Source organism: Alnus glutinosa, chromosome 8, assembly GCF_958979055.1.
Source record: "Alnus glutinosa chromosome 8, dhAlnGlut1.1, whole genome shotgun sequence".
In the NCBI taxonomy this organism is placed as follows: Eukaryota; Viridiplantae; Streptophyta; class Magnoliopsida; order Fagales; family Betulaceae; genus Alnus; species Alnus glutinosa.
In genome coordinates, this window is record NC_084893.1 from 250,375 (window position 1) to 266,892 (window position 16,518).

Here is a 16,518-nt window from a genome sequence, read left to right on the forward strand (position 1 = left end):
ATACATAATAAATGCTGGAGATCTGGATCTCTGCAATTGTATACCTAAATTGTTGTCCAATTGGGCAGACAAGCCGGTGGGGCACACGCGCCAAGTAGGTTTCGAGCTGCCTTAGAACATGGTTCAAGCGAGTTCCATTGAAAGCCTCTCTCAAACATTAGCACGCTGCAATCCGGGCAAGCAATTCAACCCATCCCAATCCATTAACTTATTACTACTTAACAATGCAATTAGGTAAAGATACAGTTCAGCAGTCTATATAATGCCCTTGTACTCAAAACAAATTTATGGTTTGATTGATTGATTGATTTTGGGTAGTTTGGGCATTGATGAGGAACGGGTTGCACCATGTAATCTGATCAATCATTCACCCAACTAGACGCAATTACTTAGAAACAAAAAAATTAACCATTTGTCCTCCAAGCTCTTGCTTTGGAGGTTTTTGTCCCTCCCTGGCTTCACCAGTGGGGTTGATTTTTTTCCCTACCATTAGGGTAGGGAGTTTAGTTCCCCCGAACTTGGTTTCGATGGTGTTGTTGTTCTTCCGACTCTTCGGGGTTGGGAAGTTTTTTTTTTTTCTACTTTCTTTGGTTTTTCTTTTCTGTTTTTCGGCATGAAACTTCCTGTGTGTTGTTGGATTGGTTCCGGTTGTTTTCTTGAATCCTCGGTGGTTTTCGTTTTCTCTGGCTGTGTTTTTTCTGTTTTATTTTGAGTGCCAGATCTGTGCGTTTCCACCGGTGTTATCCTGTCACGCACTCCGCAGCTGCTTCCGCCGTCGTCCTCTAGTCCGATTGTCACAATCGGAGGTCGCGTCGTTATTCCCTGACCGGCGCGTGGCCTGCACGCACTGGGAACTTGGTTCCTGGTTTGGCGCGTGAGGGCTGTGCTTCGCTCCTCCGACCTTTCTTGTGGCTGTTTGGTGGTGGTCTGTGGTGGTTGGGTGTTGCTGGAGTCTCGGGATATGGCGCGTGTGTCGCACGCACCGACTCAGGCAGTGACTGGCCCTTTCCGGCGATGGCAGTGGAGTTTTTTGTTTTGGATTGTATATTCTTTGTCTTTTCACAGTGTATCTTTGCAATGGGCTAATATTGTATGGGCTTTTAGGTGGCTTTATGTTAGACCAGGCCTCTTATCTTTAGTTGGGTTGTGCTTCATTGTATTGTGAGGTCCAATTTGTATGTTCATATAATATTAGACTGTTGTAATTGATAGCTGCTTTAAGTCGGGGTTTCCCCTGACTTTGTGGGTAGAGATTCTTTATCTCTACTCACTGCCATGGCCTTCGGCCTGTGTTTCCGCCTTTAGGGCGGTGTTAACACCTTCTGTTGTATTTATGTAGACCTTTTGGTCTCTTGAAATCTTGTGTAATCCCTTTTGGGACTTTTATCAAGCAATGAAGGTGAAGTTTACTGTTCAAAAAAAAAAAAAGATAATATAAACAGGCATAACCGTTAGCCATCCAAGATGAGATTGCTTCCCTGTCTTTGCCTTGAATTGCAAATTGATCATGAATATCTAATTTTATATGATACTTTAATTTCTTTTATTCCCAATGCTGCAAATGCAAGGAATCAGAAATGACCACTTCAAGACATACAATACAATACATACATATACAGAAACAACTACATGGATTTCAAATTCCAGAGCAACAAAAGTGAAAATTAGGTACAAGATCATGGTCATCTTTTTTGGTTTCTGTACATCTCTTTGTGACTTTGTTTCATTACAAAAACAATTCGGGAGCTTAAAGGGAGCTGAGGGAAGGGCACTTCTAGTTCTAAACCACTTAAAAATTGGTAAAGGGAAGTACACCAACAGAAATGCTTCCCAATAAGACGCTTCCATAAAACCACAAATGCTTCTTCCTGTTGCCCTGCTAGGCTGCCTACTTAATTAAGATATGGTTTCTTCTGAACCAGGGCCATGATTGTCTGTCTCCAGTGGTCGTCTGTTTTACCTCTGTTTCTACTTGGCAAGCTCAAGGAACCACAATTGTGAGGGCCCTGGGAATCAATATGAGGGCATAGGGACCAAACTTACCCAAAGCAACACACAGTAAACCAAGTGGTACACAGAAATACAGACTGATGGGTAAATTCAGGAGATCTGAATCTCAGCTTAGCATCTGCATAAAAGAATCACCATCTCAAGCAACAAGATCAACTTCATCTCAACATCTGCAGACCATCTGCATCAAGAATCACCATCTCAAGCAACAAGATCAACTTCATCACGAGCAGGAGGAACCACATCTAATCTCATCATACTCCTATATTGATCTGGAGCAGGTGCACCTGCTTGCACACACAGCTCCACCACAGCTGGAGCTTTACCATAATACCTCTTCAGGTTGTTATCCAAAGCAGGTGCATTCAGATCCCTAACGTGCCAAACATAATTGGGACCCACAAGATCATCTATCGTTGCTTCTTGCCATGCATGCAAACCTTTACGAGACTGGTGCTTTGACGCCTTGCACATCCTCACTTTGTGCCCCTTTGGACCCACCTGAACCTCAGGACAATATCCACAAGTCATCACGTTGTACTTCTCCATCATCTTCTTTGCCCCTGATATCATCTCAAACCATGAGTCCAGTGTTCGGATGCTTAAATCCCTTAAATTCTTCCCTTCCCCGTCATTCGATTGATCCAGAAGATCACTAGCATTTTCCAAAACTGAAGTTGTTGCCATCTCAGTGTTGGTACCAAATTTGGAATCTACTACAATATCAACATTCTTTAGATACAAGTTCCTCCTCCCCAGTCCATCCTTCTCCGTCACCGACTCAAAATCTACAATTCTTCCTTCAATACTATACACGGGTTTCGTTCTTCTCCTCGTAGGTAACTTTTCAAGGTCAAGACCAGCTTGTATACAAAGCTCTACAATGGCAGGGATTCGCGGCACACTATACCTTTCATCATGCACAATCCTCGGTTTCCCAACACGATCATAAAGATGAAAGGATTTGGGGGAAAAAATTACGTCCTGAACTCCACCCTTCCTCCAAACATGAGTAGCACTCCGAAAACCACCCTTGGGGCCAGTGCAGGTTCGGATTTCATGACCAACATGGCCAATGTGAACCTCCGAGCAGTAGCTGAAGAAAACAGAAGGCAAAAGACAAAAACTCGTTACACTCTAGAGAAAAGCAATACAATGATAATATTTAGTTGAGAACTTCAACAGAGGACAAGAAGAACAACATACAAAAGAGAAGTAGCGCAAAGATAGTGGACTGTTATCCATGCCCCAGATAACTTAAAATGATTCATTCAGTTAATCCTCCTTGTTTTTAACTTGTCTTCCAATAATAGTTCCAATGTTTCCATCCTACTTTGTATGAAACTTACTTTCATAGGGTACTAGAACTATCCTCAACGGTTTGTGTAACCATAAATCCTATTTTGTATTCATTGAGAGCCATTGACATTGTATACCATTATATTGTAAAAATATGATCGTATCATAGATCCGTTGTGGTCTTAAAATTATAAAATAATGGAAATAGCAACCTTAGTTGCCATCTCTATATCTGGTTTACTTGTAAGTTTTACAGGCGGAGAGTAGAAACAATCAGGAAAAAGCTTCAACAACATTACAATCTTTGTTTCCTTTCATAAGGACAACATGGGGATATCATCTTTTTAAGTTAACACCAAAGAAAAACTTGCTTTGTTATAAGCACCATCATATCAAATAATAGAACCAATTGGTTAATGCTTTTGATCAGATTTAAATACTTTGGGGTTTCGTATGGACAAAAAACGAATATTTGGGCATTTTTGGCTGAATCTAAGAGTTCGATTACTGTAAGTACATTCCAGTGAGCACCCACGAAGCCAATTGGGGTTTATATGCAAACCAGCTCATACCCATATCAATATGAACAGAAAATTGAAAACGAAAAAACAAAAATACCAGATTTTGAGTAATAAAAACTAAAAGCTTAATGTTACGTGGTACCTGCAGCGTTGAAGAGGAATGGGTTGTACAAGTTTCGAAAGACCAAAGAGAAGAGAACGTCGGGCTCGGTAGACTCGGTGGGCGACCTCGACAAGCTCGGGAACCAATAACCCATTGTCAGGTGGGTCTTCGAGCATGCGACAGGGCTGGGCCTTTCGGGCTGCTGTCTCCTCCTTCGCCCTCGCGATCAGAACCTTCATTGGCGTCGGATACGGCTTCCTCTCTGCCTTCTTACGCCGGGGCTTTGGCACGTCCGCGTACAGCGGATCATCGTCACCTGGGATTCTCTCCGATGATAAACTCAGGCTTTTATTAAATCGGCAATGCAGTCTCTTCTTTAGAATACAAATTTCTGATAATAGTATCCTCTTCTTCATCTGTTTCTGTTCTGTTTGGTTGCCGGGAAAATGTTAGGAACACCGTCATGCGTTCTGCTTCTACTGCCTAGGTACCTGGTACTTGTAGTACCTTTTTTCTGGGACATGGGCCTAGTTTAACTGGGTCGCATTTAGCAAAGGCCCAGAATAACAGGGTTGTCTTGTTTGGAATGTTCTATATATATATTCCAAAAGGAATTTTCAATATCTTAACTCACAAATTCAATACCAACTCAACACAAAATTGGCGGGTTAAGATTAAGAGGTTTAACTTATCTAATTCAATAGGTTGAGTTAAAATTAACTTGTATAGTCTTATACTTATGCCTCGATATGATCCGAACTCAACTATCAGCATATAAAGCTGATAATTTTTTGTCATGACTCTCGAACTTAATACGAAATTAACTAGTTAAGGTTAATAGGTCTAACATGTTTAATTAAATTAGTCATTTAATATTAATCTATATAATCTTATATTTATATCTCAACACTTCAAAACTGGCACGCAATCACAAATTGACACCCCTTACTTCTTTACATAGTACAGCTCTGGGATTCCATATTTCTGCAACCAATGGAACAATTGATCCAACAATGAACTAGACTAGCAAACAGTCAAAGTTGAAAAGCAGGAGATAATCAGGTAGAAAAGAGAATATTCATTCATAGTAGCAGTTCAAAATTTCAATGACAATAATCAAATACGTTTTTTGCACATTCTCTCTCCTTGAGCAATCACACTCGTCACTCGGGGTAGACCCGAAAACAGATCTCACAAAGACACAAAAAATTTAAGAAAACAAAAGGGAGATTAATTTAGGAATATCAACATAAATAATTGAAAACAAAAACAGCCAAGCGCCCCCACGAACTGCACATAAAAGTGGGCAAACATCCCTTGGGAACTTATGTCCATAGTAAAATTGTTCACTCAAGACTAGCCAAAATTTGGAGCCTCTGCTTAAGGGATTCTCTATATAAGGCCCCCAATGTGAAAAAATTAGTGAAACAAAGAAACTTAGGAAGTAAGTCACTTGGGTCTGGTTGTGTGCACTGGTTTCCAAAATCTTGCACAAGTGCTTCTCTACAGCCAGAAGTTGTCAGAAAAGGTCTGATATAACAATTGGGGTTAATGTGATTTTGTACTCCAATACAGGGTTCTAAAGTTAGTGCCTCAGGCAGATCGGCTTGCTCAATCGGAGTCCTTTGAAGAATCCGATCCATTGGAATATTCCTCTCTATTTGCAGAAGTTGAAGGGTTCCCTTGGTTGTGGTTTTCCTCGGTGCTGCTAGCTCGAGGCCTGCCTGGTCTTGATCGAATATTGGTACCCATGGGGAAGGGCTCCTGCAGATGCAAGAAATTAAGTCAGTTCGGTCATGAAGAAAAATAACCAAAAAACCATGATATACAAGGTGGCATCATGATATTCTACCGGATCACCCGCATTTGGACCATCGGTATGAAAGAGAATAGGGCGGCAACGTTTATCCTCATTCATCAAGCTTGAATTTTGGAAATGAGCAATAAGAGCAGCCTTTCCTTGAATTCGAGCATATGCAAGGGATGCCACCTTTTCACTATTAAACTTCTCCCATTTTTTGCCATTGAATGCCTGCAAAAGATGTGCTTTTCAATCCTGTATGTTCTTGCCAACAACTAATAGAATCATACGAAAACACATTGTTCCAGATGTTACGTATGAACAAATCATTCTGAGCATATTCGTAGCACAAAATACAGTCGAATCACTCATAAATCAAACCTGATGGAATGGAATAATCTGACGAGGATCAATCATATTGATGAACGCATAGCCCACATTGCATTTGTTCTGTTAAAAAGTATTGGTAAATTTGATAAGGAATATAAACGAGGTTTATCACCCCAAAAAAGTTGATGCATCAAAAAATTTACTTACCTTGAAGTCAATTGGCAAATAGATAAAATCATAGGTTCCCCTACAGTACTCGTCTATTGCAGCGAGAAGCATCTTAGAAGTATACCTGTAAAAAAAATGAAGTCAACCGAAAGAAAGAAGAACAAAGGGAGAGAGAAACACTTCCTTCGTTAAAATTTTCTTTTTTTGTTTTTTTGTTTTCTTTTCTCAAAACAAAAACATTAACAAATAATAAAAAACACTCAAAACTGTTTTCACATTTATGTCACATAAGAACACTTTTTCAAACCAAAAACAAAAAACACCCTAAAAAACACATTAACAAACATACCCTTTCCCAAAACACCCAAATATATATTCTGCCCCCTATTGGCCCCTAATCTTTTGGTCGTCACCTCTTTTTTCTGCTTGGAAAACACTAGCAGTATATCATATATATATATATATATATCAGACTGTATATGAAGACTTCACAGAGTCATAATGGTGTGTTTTATCTCACAAATTTTATCTCACAAAGTCAAACCTCGTAATTCGCGCAGTGTATTTGAATAATATTCGTATTCAACATCCAAACGCACCAATAAAATGCCAAACTGGTTATACAGATGCCTTAACAGAGTATGTTTATAGACTACAAAAACATCAAGATAAACTAAAAATGCTGTTCAAGCAAAGGAAAGATTCATCAGAACAAAATGCAGCGAAATTAATTAATAGATAGAAGAAAATGCTGAAAAGAAAGGTCCACATATTTTTAAGGATCATTCACATACTTGTTGGGAATGTTCTTTATCATCAGTGTAGTGCGGATGTCTTCCCCACGCAATATGCGGTCAATATCAAGTTCATATTGTTTCTTATCGGCATGAAAATTCACTTCATTTCTACGGTGAGAAAGGTTTCTCACGCGTTCACTAGGAGAATCAAAAGATGTTGGCATTGAAATCATCGGGATCCTCTCAGGGAAAATGTGGCACATCTGCTGGGGAGAGTGTTGCCCAGCACTTGTCAACACATCCGGGCAATTTCCACCAACATGAGAAAAGGTGCTACGAGAAGAAATTTCGATGGGATGCAATAGAGAACCATGAGGAAAACCCACACTCCCAAGAGAACCCAAGCGAAAACTAGAAGCTTCAGGAGACTCCCCTAAATAGGCATGTCGCTTGTCCCAGAGGGAGGGATTTACGGTCGGAGCTGATCCAACATGGTGATGCATAGGGGACGTATTCAGCAATTGATGCGATCCTCTAGGAAATCCAGGCATTTGTGGAAGGTGATGAGCAGGAAGAGCATTGACAAATGATGGTGAATTCCCCCAAATCATGGGATTAGAATGATGTTGCTGATATGAGTTGGAATTATTCCACGTGTATTGATGTCCATGAAGGGGACAGCTCCCATTTCCAGAAGAACCAAAAACTATAGAGAAACATTTTGTCAATACCCAACCACCAAAAGGATAAATAATAAAATTAAAACACAGTTATCACAACCAACCTACATCCAAAATGTTAAGAAAACTAAATAAAAATCCGACTTCAGTTTGTAATGATTTAGAACTCACTACAGGTTAAATTCCGTTGTAGCAAATCAGACTTACACCAAAGAGTGCTAACATGATGTTAGGCTAGGAAGAGATGACAATAACAGTAAGCAAATTTAACAAGGCTTTGTTTCAGATATCAGACATTGCAAGCCTTTATCATGCATTCTTTACATAATTAGTCTGCTACTATACTAAATTCTCATCTCAACTGTTGACAGGCAAAATGCTGAACCACATTAAAACATGTTTCTCATGTAAGTTTTTTCCCATTTCTTATATCATTCTATTGTTAAAATAAGCATACAAACAATAGTGTCAGAACATTGAAAATCCACAACAATTGGGAACTGAGAACTCAATCTAACTTCAAGAGCTTTTAACATGACAAAGTAATGCAAGAGACTTATGGAGTTCCATTCTTAACCTGTTTGGTGTGGAGTGGGTTATGCCTAGACGGGTGATTGATTTGTTGGTTAGTGGGGGAGGACAGGATGAGCGTGGTACAATTATGGGCGTATGGAGGTTGGCTCCATTGTGCTTAATGTGGTGTCTTTGGCGACAGAGGAATGCTCGGAGCTTTAAAGATGTAGAGATTTTGGTGATAGAGCTGCGGAAGTTTGTGCTCAACGCTTTATATACTTGGATATCTGCCTATCATAGTTTGCTTGTTTCTAATTTTGCAAATTTGCTTAATTTTTGTTCTTTTTGTCTAGTTAGGGGTTTTCTTTGTATACTCTATGTGTACTAGGGTTGCGCCCATTTGGGCTTAATTAATGATAATGAAATGCTTATAAAAAAAAAAAATCCCTAAAAATCTCACTATTCTAATTATGTCTGGATGTTTTGGTGATAGGAAAGAAAATTAAAGAATATAACGAGAAAAGCCTCGAAAAATCAGATTTAAAACGACTGGGAATGGAGTTTTGCAACAGTCAAATTCAAGCAGACCAGTTTGCCAATTGCTAGGTACAGGCACTTCGAGGTTAATAGCAACAATAAGAGGACACCACTAAGTTATTCTAATGGATCTTACTAACTTCTTCTTCTTTCTTTTTTTTTTTAAAAAAAAAAGTATCTATAAGAGCTATCAATCACCAATATGAGGCTACAAAAGCAAATCCATATTGTGCATGTTTGACAAAAGCCCTTATGGACTGACAAGAAATGAAACCAGGAAATGTTTTTAAGATTACTAAATTTACTTGCCAATTGTAACTGCAATTAGAATTGCATAAATCTGAAATGCGAACCACAAGAGTAACTGCAACCCAAGATGACCTATCAGTTCAAGCTTCAAACCACCCAAAATCAAGCAAAGAAGAAATGTAATCTGAAGACTTGCTGTCAGTTTATTAAATTTAATCTGAATGATTCACAAGGTAATCTAAAATAGTTGCATACCTACAAAAAATTAAAATTAAAAAAATAGTTGCATACAAAGATAATTTGATTAGGGCATGTCTAACGCATATATTTGATTTATAAATTTCTTATATGGGATGCATCAAAAACATCATGCATTGTGGAAAACCTATATATTGTAATTTGTTCCGTGCTTACATTCCCGCAGGGCTCATAATTTTTCGCTTCAGAAATATGTTTGACGACTCCCCGTCACTACCCTAACAGAAGTCAACCAGATACCAAAATCTAAAATATGCAGCAAAAGTCAATACTTCAACCAGACAACAGGACCATATAATCAACTTACCTCCTCCATTGAGTTCCAATGGGTGAATGTTCGAATTTGCTCTGCGAATTTGCCTACTGTCAATTCCTTCTGTCATTCTAGGACCGAGATTGACAGCCATATCAGCAATATTGCTTGAAGAATTGCATGGAATAGCATTGGCTAAACTATCATCATACTCCGGGAAGGAGTGAGGATGGAAACTGGGAATGCATTGGTTAGCAAACTTCATTTCATTCAGAGAATGGTTGGACTCACAAAGGCCAAATTGTTTTCCAATGGATGCCACTCCAACCGGAGAGGGCAAGTTGTTCGGGACGCTTGAACTCCTATGAGGGAATGCATTTTCAATAAATGAACTCGCAGGTGATCGGGATACAGAATGTAAACCATGGATAGATCCATTATCCACGCAGTTAGATGTTATGACCCCAGGAGAACCGGTCGCTGTAAAAAAATACTGAGTTAGGGCAAGAAAAAGTATTTCTGTTTTAAGAAGACCCTAACTGATGCAGAAATTCTTTAAAAGGCAGAAATCATACCCATGCGTCCAGATGTTGACTTGTCACAAGGGCTTGGGCAAAGATTAAGTCCGTCTTGCTCCTGCTCAGACTGTTCCATCAAACTGCAAGAAGAATTTTAGTTCATATATATACTATCACAGGAAACAAAGAACAAATACATAAAACAGATAATATGCAGTAACAACGGATCAAGAAGATCCAGAAAAATATTATCCCTCCATTCATCGGTCACAAACTTAAAGAACAACATAGTACGAAAATCACAATGGAACAAATCCGTAATATAACACAAAAACTATGTTGATGGCCATTGAGGGGAAACAGATACAGGATCCCCATCCCCCTCAGAAATTAATATCATTTTAATGATGGCTATTAAGAAATAAGAGGAACTGAGTGTGTATAGAAAGTACCACCATCTTGCAATTCCTGGATGGCTTGGTTCAATCTTGATCTGTTTCCCAGAAATTTCACTCTTATTCAAGGCACGAAGAGCAGCTTCTGCAGCTCGAACATCATAGAACTCTAAGAATTTGGGGTGACACTTATGTGGAGTATCAAAGATCTGCAAAACACAAAATGCATATGATATAAATATCGTACCACCCTTTATACAAGTGAGGAAGGAGGCAACAATGAATTACTTCTTTGATTTCTCCATAAAAACCAAAAATTTGGCGAAGCTCATCATCTGAAACAGAAGAATCAAGGTTGTATACCACCAGGGTACCCTGGTTAATATCTCCTTCAGAAGGATTGACCTAAAGCATCAGCAAATATCAAGCAACAGAGTATCAGATAATTGTAAAAAGCAAAAGCAAGTAGAAAAATGATGATGATCACATCAATGATAATGTGTGAAGTGTTTATAACCACCAAAACAGCATGAAGCATACACCAGAAGTGGCAGAAAAGCCATCACCGTACCTTCGGTATTGAATAATGTATGTCAAGTTTCCTACGCTTCAGTGGCTTATTTTGTAGCGCTTTCTTTGCATTTTGGGCTGCCCTAATGTCATAATAAGAAATCATAACAAACCCACGATGCTTGCAGGCTGTATAGAGGGTTCGAATGTCTCCATGTCGCTGACAAAAAAAAATGCAGTTGTCAATTGAACTTGCTGTGACTCAGTTGCATGAAGTCCTAATCGAACACTGAGGCAAAAAGGAGTAATACGCACCTCAAATAAAGCCTTTAGTTCAGCGTCTTCAACATTGCTATTAATATTTCTCACAAAAAGTGTTCTAGATGGGTATTCACCATAAGGGTGTTCACCAACAACTGAGCCATTAGAACCCCCCTGGCCATTGGAAAGTCCCCTGATATAATTAGGATTTCTTTGCCCCACACACATATGATCATCCCCTTCTAATTCCATGCCTCCTCCACTGCTGAACAGATCATAATCTTCGAAGTCATCACCACTATTGGCATGAGTATTACATCCAAGTTCATCAATCATACCAGAAAACAGATCATCTTCATCAGGAAGGAGATTTCCAATCGTTTTGGCCTCAATTTCTTCAAGAGATTCAAATGGTTCTTCATGATGGTGGGAAGCAACAGCATTAGCAGGCTGATGAGATGAAACTTCATTTCCGAACAATCCCACTGCATGATAGTATGCACAAAGGAATATATCCATTATATCAAGCTAATGCAAAAGCAGTCATTGGCTTAAAAAAATATTTATAATAATAATAATCAAACAAAAACAAAAACAAAAAGAGTAGAACTAGAAAAACGTGCAAAATCATACAGTCCAAGGAAGTTTCAGAAAGGTTTTGAACGTAGTTTATGAACAAGCGGCAACTTTCTCATAAGATAAGATAAACAAGTAAAATGTGGAACTTATAGCAAAATTTATTACGACAAAGGTCAACTGACCAGTTGTGTGATCTCTTTGATCTTCATCAACTTATTCCTTACTAAACTCCTCATATTCTATTTTTCTTGTGTTCTCTTTTTTCATTCATCGAAAAAATATCTCTTGATAACAGTGAAGTTTATAGCATCTTTTATGTATATGTTTAGAAATAGAATAATTAAACCAACAATTAATGAAGCTATGGTGTTATGACTAATTAAGTACCAAACTTTGGGGGGGGGGGGGGGGGGGATGCATTATTACCCACATTCAAAGTATGAATTGCATATGATAAACATGAAAAGCAACCTTACACTTTCTACTATATATTTCAGACAATGAGCTTGAAAACAGAACACTTTCACGTTTGTTGCCATTAATAACAGTCCTCTTTCCATTCAAACTAAGAGAAGGTGGCTGCATGCACACATTTGGCCATGATTCCATCTGGTGATGCATAGATTTCTGTGAAGCATTGGACAAACCAGTAATGCCTTCTTCTCCACCAACACAAAGCTTTTCCATTTGGTCTCTGAGTAGATTTGACTGTGGCAGTTTCAAACAATCCACCAAGTGTGCCCCAATAGGCAAAAGTTTTTCCAGGCGTGATGAAGCATCCAACATGTTTCCAGGCATTGCTACCATTCCGTTAGTTCCTGCTGAACAAATACCCAACAGTAAGAGGAGCACCAGCATGCTCAAAAATTTGCTCAGGAAGCATTGAGCAACTTTTAGTTAATTATTTAATCACTCTGAACAAAAAAAGCAACAAGATATCAATTGGATCATGCTATAGATGCACACAACTATGAGCTCTAATCAGATACCAAGCTGTCAGCTAAACTCTTCCAATACAACTCTCATCACAACTACACCACAATGAAATATGGATCAATAAAAAAGGACTAGATAAAGCAATCATACGAGTAAGAGAAAAAAAGAAGAAGAATTAACAAAGACTGCTTATTCCCACAACCATTAACAGATTCATAAACTCTAGATTTGCATGGCATCTAAAACTAAAATTAATAGTCACTAATCTCGAAGCAAAATACTAATATATTGGGACATATATGCCACTGAGCCATTGACCATAGAACTCCCCAAATTCAGATCTTGTAAAAAAATCGTTGCTCAAGAAAAAATTACAAATTGAATTTGCTTAGACGTATTTTATAAATCAATGCAGATGCAATTAAAAATTCTCAGAAAGAAGTCCAAGTTACCTTCGTTAAGCAAAGTAGCATAATAGTAGTGTATGAGAAAAGATCATCTCCCAATGAGGAAGACTGTAATAATATGAAAAGATCATCTTTCATCGAGGAAAACACACTTTTACAGTTCTCATTAACAGGCCAAATGGCCAATTCAAGGCTTGGAGCAGACAAGGTGCTCAAGAAAATAAAAACAGTCGGGTCAATTTACAGATGCATGGCAGTGCAACACATTTATTTCCACATGATGGATCAAGTTCTTGCATTCATTTGATAGACTTTATTGACCTTGTAATTGCTTACATCAAAGACCACCTCACAAGTCCGCAAAACTCCCAACTTTTCATTAAACTGCAAAGAACTTTCAGTTTAAACTTGTGATTTGTTGTATACCAACTGAATCAATGCGAGAATCTATGGGACATGCTAGTTTCTGTCTTATCTAACTCAATCAGTCAATAATAGCAACTATTTATGGAAATTTGTGAATTGTGTTCATCTGCATTCACACGTTAATTTTTCAAGAGATTGCGATGGGACATGCTAGTTTCTGTCTTATCTAACTCGATCAGTCAATAATAGCAACTATTTATGGAAATTTGTGAATTGTGTTCATCTGCATTCGCACGTGAATTTCAAGAGATTGCCCTGACTAGTAATATATAGATGATTGAATGGCTCTCACCTCGGTGATGAATCATGCCTTTGGGTTTCTGATATCCAACTTCTCTCTGTCCAATACAAGTTGGCAACAAGTTAGAAAACAAAACAAAAGAAAAAACAATAAAAAAGAGAAAATGACTGGAATAGGGGGGGGAAAATGACGCAAAATTGCTTGCAGCATATTTGGAAAAAATAAATAAATAAATAGTGGCATAAAGTTCTGGATATGTTCAGAAGAAATACCTCCGAAGGAAAAGAAACTTCTTCAAAGATGTGAGGCGAGGCAGACACGCCCCGATGATCCATTACTTCAAATGGCATACCGAAACTCACAAAACAGAAACGCTCGCAAGAGAAAGAAAAACTCCAAAGATTCTCAGGCCGGATGGCTCTTCATCTGAACAACAATTCAAGGGTCATTTACTCCACAGATGCTATTTCATGAGACTATAAAAGCAGAATCAAAAACCATTATCAGAAATTTGGCACAAACACGAATCACCCATCAAAATTGGGAATGATTTGAGAAATGAAGGGAGGGAAAAGTGGAATAAACAAAGAGGGGGAATTTCTTAGGGGCTTTTCTCCTTTTTTTTATTTATAAAAAAAAAAAAAAAAAAAAAAAAAAAAAAAAGACAATTGGAAAGAGACCGAAAACCTCTTGCTTACCTACCAACGACCAAACGTAATTGCCTCGTTTGTTTTCCAAGAAAAGTTGGGGGAATAGAAGTTAAGCAAAATTAAAACTTTAAGCAAAAACTACCACTCAACTCTTCCCACATTAAAAAAAAAAAAAAAAACAAAACAAAACAATAATAATAATAATAATAATAATAACTTTTGCACAATCAAACTTAAAATTGAATTTCATGTCTTCACCTCAAATTCTAAGGATTAACAAGAAAAAATAAAGAAAACAAAAATAAAGAGAGAATATCAACAACAAAATATGAAGATCAGGCATAGCGGCTTCGAGAAAATTCAGATAGAATAAAAATTACATAGCTTTGAGAAGGAAACCCAATTAAGAACAGAATTTCACCTAATATCACAGAAGTCTCTAGCATTGACTGCCATGTCCAATTTTGCTCGCTCTCATTCTCTCTCTAAAACTTGGAAAGAAAAAAAAAATCAGAAGAGGGAAAGTAAAGGAGCTAGAGAGAGGGAGAGAGAAAACAAAGAGATCTGAGAGCAGCTTTTCTTAGAACCTGCACTGGCAATTGCTTGCAAGCTATCATTTACAACCACAAACAAAAGGAGAATTTGAAAAGAGAGAGACAGACAGAGACGCCGAATATTTACTTTGTTTGTTTCTGTTAAAACCTCAATTTTTAAATAAATTATTTCCTCTGCCGGAGAAGTTCGGAGTCGTAGTAGTAAAAAAAAAAAACCGAAGCTTCCGACGAGGGATGGGCGAAATTCCGGCGAGATTTCGCTCGCCGGTCCGTTTAGAGGTAGAAACAGAGACAGAAAGAGAGAGAGTTTTAGAAAAAGAGAGAGAGAGAGGATGTTAGTTGGGTTCGAAAAAGAAGACAGAAGACAAAAGACAAAAGAAATAGGCGCGGGGGTCGTGTGTGTGTGGGAGTTTAGTACTTACGAGAAACAAATCAATCTGACCCGTTCCTCGAAAACCAAAGACTTTTTTTGATTCGGAGGAGAACGGTGTTAAGGTGTTCCAGGGCCTTATCCTTTCGTCTCTCCTCTCTGGACTCGCTTTCTTTTTCTCCGGCTCGCTCGACTCGGTCATCTATATATATATATATATATATATATATATGAAAATTTCGCTACCCCACGATTGCATCACAATCCCACCAAATTACATCCGTTATTCTTTTCTGCCCAGTCACTTTTCTCTAATAAAATATGAACTAATTAAGATTAATATACCAGCTAATTGTTCCCTATTGGGTAACTTTGTTGAAAAACAAAAATATATATATATATATTTACTGCTGTGAAGGAAACAAAGCTAGTTAACTGCTTGTTGGTGAGTTGACAATAACACAGACACCAAATTTTCTAATTTAAAAAAAAAAAAAAGTTACTAGATTCACCTATCTCAAATATGCCGAGCTTTTTTATGTGAGGTTAACCGAATTGCTAATTCGAACAACTAATTGTAGAAAATTCCTATCTTAAAACATCGCCTCGTGGTCTCTTAAAAAAGAACAAAAAAAAAAAAAAACCCACCTCTCATGTTGCTCTAAGCCTAAAGTTTCTCCTAATTAACAGCAAATTCTTTGTAGGGTGGAAAAAATAAAACTCTAAAATTATCTAGTATAAGGTTGGAAGTAGGTGATTTTTTTTTTTATAAAAATAAAAAATAAAAAATCAATTTCATGCCACTTGTTTAATTTATGAGTTGGTTAAAGGTAAAGCATTGGTTTAATAAATTTACTCAACACATTATTTAAAGCAATCATTCAAAATGAACAATGCGAGATTATAAATAATTTTACATAACTTTAAATCGAGTATTTATTTCGAAGTAATAGTGCAAATGTAATAAGTTTATATATATATATATATATATATATATATATTGATTTGTAGAAGGTCAATTTGGTCAGGGGCCATAAGCTCAATGAGAGGTTGTGGTAATAGCTTCGGGAGAAGGTTTTCCCATGGAGTGGTAAAGGTATTCGTACAAAAGTTGCATTAATATGGAGGAGTTATTAGTTTTAGGAAGATTTGGACAAATTTGGGATACAATGTAGTGCAGCCTCATATCCTTCCGAATACTCCAACTCTCCA

General features: G+C 37.8%; 2 protein-coding genes and 1 long non-coding RNA gene across 8 annotated transcripts; 1 reads left to right on the forward strand and 2 right to left on the reverse strand.

Annotated features, from left to right (window-relative positions):
* The first annotated feature begins 70 nt into the window (after positions 1–70).
* On the forward strand, positions 71–1,172 carry LOC133875189 (uncharacterized). The gene is made up of 2 exons (XR_009901436.1): positions 71–234; positions 720–1,172. It is a non-coding gene; the product is annotated as an uncharacterized LOC133875189 (long non-coding RNA).
* Positions 1,173–1,614: 442 nt separating this feature from the next.
* On the reverse strand, positions 1,615–4,545 carry LOC133874516 (APO protein 3, mitochondrial). Its single transcript, XM_062312352.1, has 2 exons — positions 3,973–4,545; positions 1,615–3,106 (listed from the first exon to the last, which is right to left on the reverse strand). Exons 1-2 carry the CDS (start codon positions 4,347–4,349, stop codon positions 2,212–2,214), a joined length of 1,272 nt encoding a protein of 423 aa, XP_062168336.1. The 5' UTR covers positions 4,350–4,545; the 3' UTR covers positions 1,615–2,211.
* A 443-nt stretch (positions 4,546–4,988) lies between these two features.
* LOC133874620 (protein MEI2-like 1) lies at positions 4,989–15,374 on the reverse strand. 6 transcript variants are annotated; one of them, XM_062312486.1, is made up of 16 exons: positions 15,359–15,374; positions 14,804–14,873; positions 14,005–14,158; positions 13,784–13,829; positions 12,199–12,543; positions 11,198–11,628; positions 10,944–11,102; positions 10,661–10,777; positions 10,430–10,581; positions 10,035–10,117; positions 9,514–9,939; positions 7,027–7,675; positions 6,272–6,356; positions 6,116–6,184; positions 5,786–5,965; positions 4,989–5,697 (listed from the first exon to the last, which is right to left on the reverse strand). In XM_062312486.1, exons 3-16 carry the CDS (start codon positions 14,080–14,082, stop codon positions 5,545–5,547), a joined length of 2,973 nt encoding a protein of 990 aa, XP_062168470.1. In that variant the 5' UTR covers positions 14,083–14,158; positions 14,804–14,873; positions 15,359–15,374; the 3' UTR covers positions 4,989–5,544. The 6 variants fall into 6 exon arrangements, with proteins under 6 accessions (XP_062168470.1, XP_062168467.1, XP_062168468.1 ...); XM_062312483.1 differs by lacking the exon at positions 15,359–15,374 and adding an exon at positions 14,970–15,287 and having other exon boundaries at positions 14,804–14,867; XM_062312484.1 differs by lacking the exon at positions 15,359–15,374 and adding an exon at positions 14,970–15,287.
* Between the last annotated feature and the right edge of the window lie 1,144 nt (positions 15,375–16,518).

Coding starts and splice junctions, on each gene's coding strand:
- LOC133874620 (XM_062312486.1), bottom strand. CDS start 14,082: ATGCCATTTGAAGTAATGGATCATCGGGGCGTGTCTGCCTCGCCTCAC. Junction 10,582..10,660: donor TTTATGGAGAAATCAAAGAA/GTAATTCATTGT, acceptor TGTGTTTTGCAG/ATCTTTGATACTCCACATAA. Junction 7,676..9,513: donor ATTGGAACTCAATGGAGGAG/GTAAGTTGATTA, acceptor GTTTCTCTATAG/TTTTTGGTTCTTCTGGAAAT.
- LOC133874516 (XM_062312352.1), bottom strand. CDS start 4,349: ATGAAGAAGAGGATACTATTATCAGAAATTTGTATTCTAAAGAAGAGA. Junction 3,107..3,972: donor ATTCCTCTTCAACGCTGCAG/GTACCACGTAAC, acceptor TGTTTTCTTCAG/CTACTGCTCGGAGGTTCACA.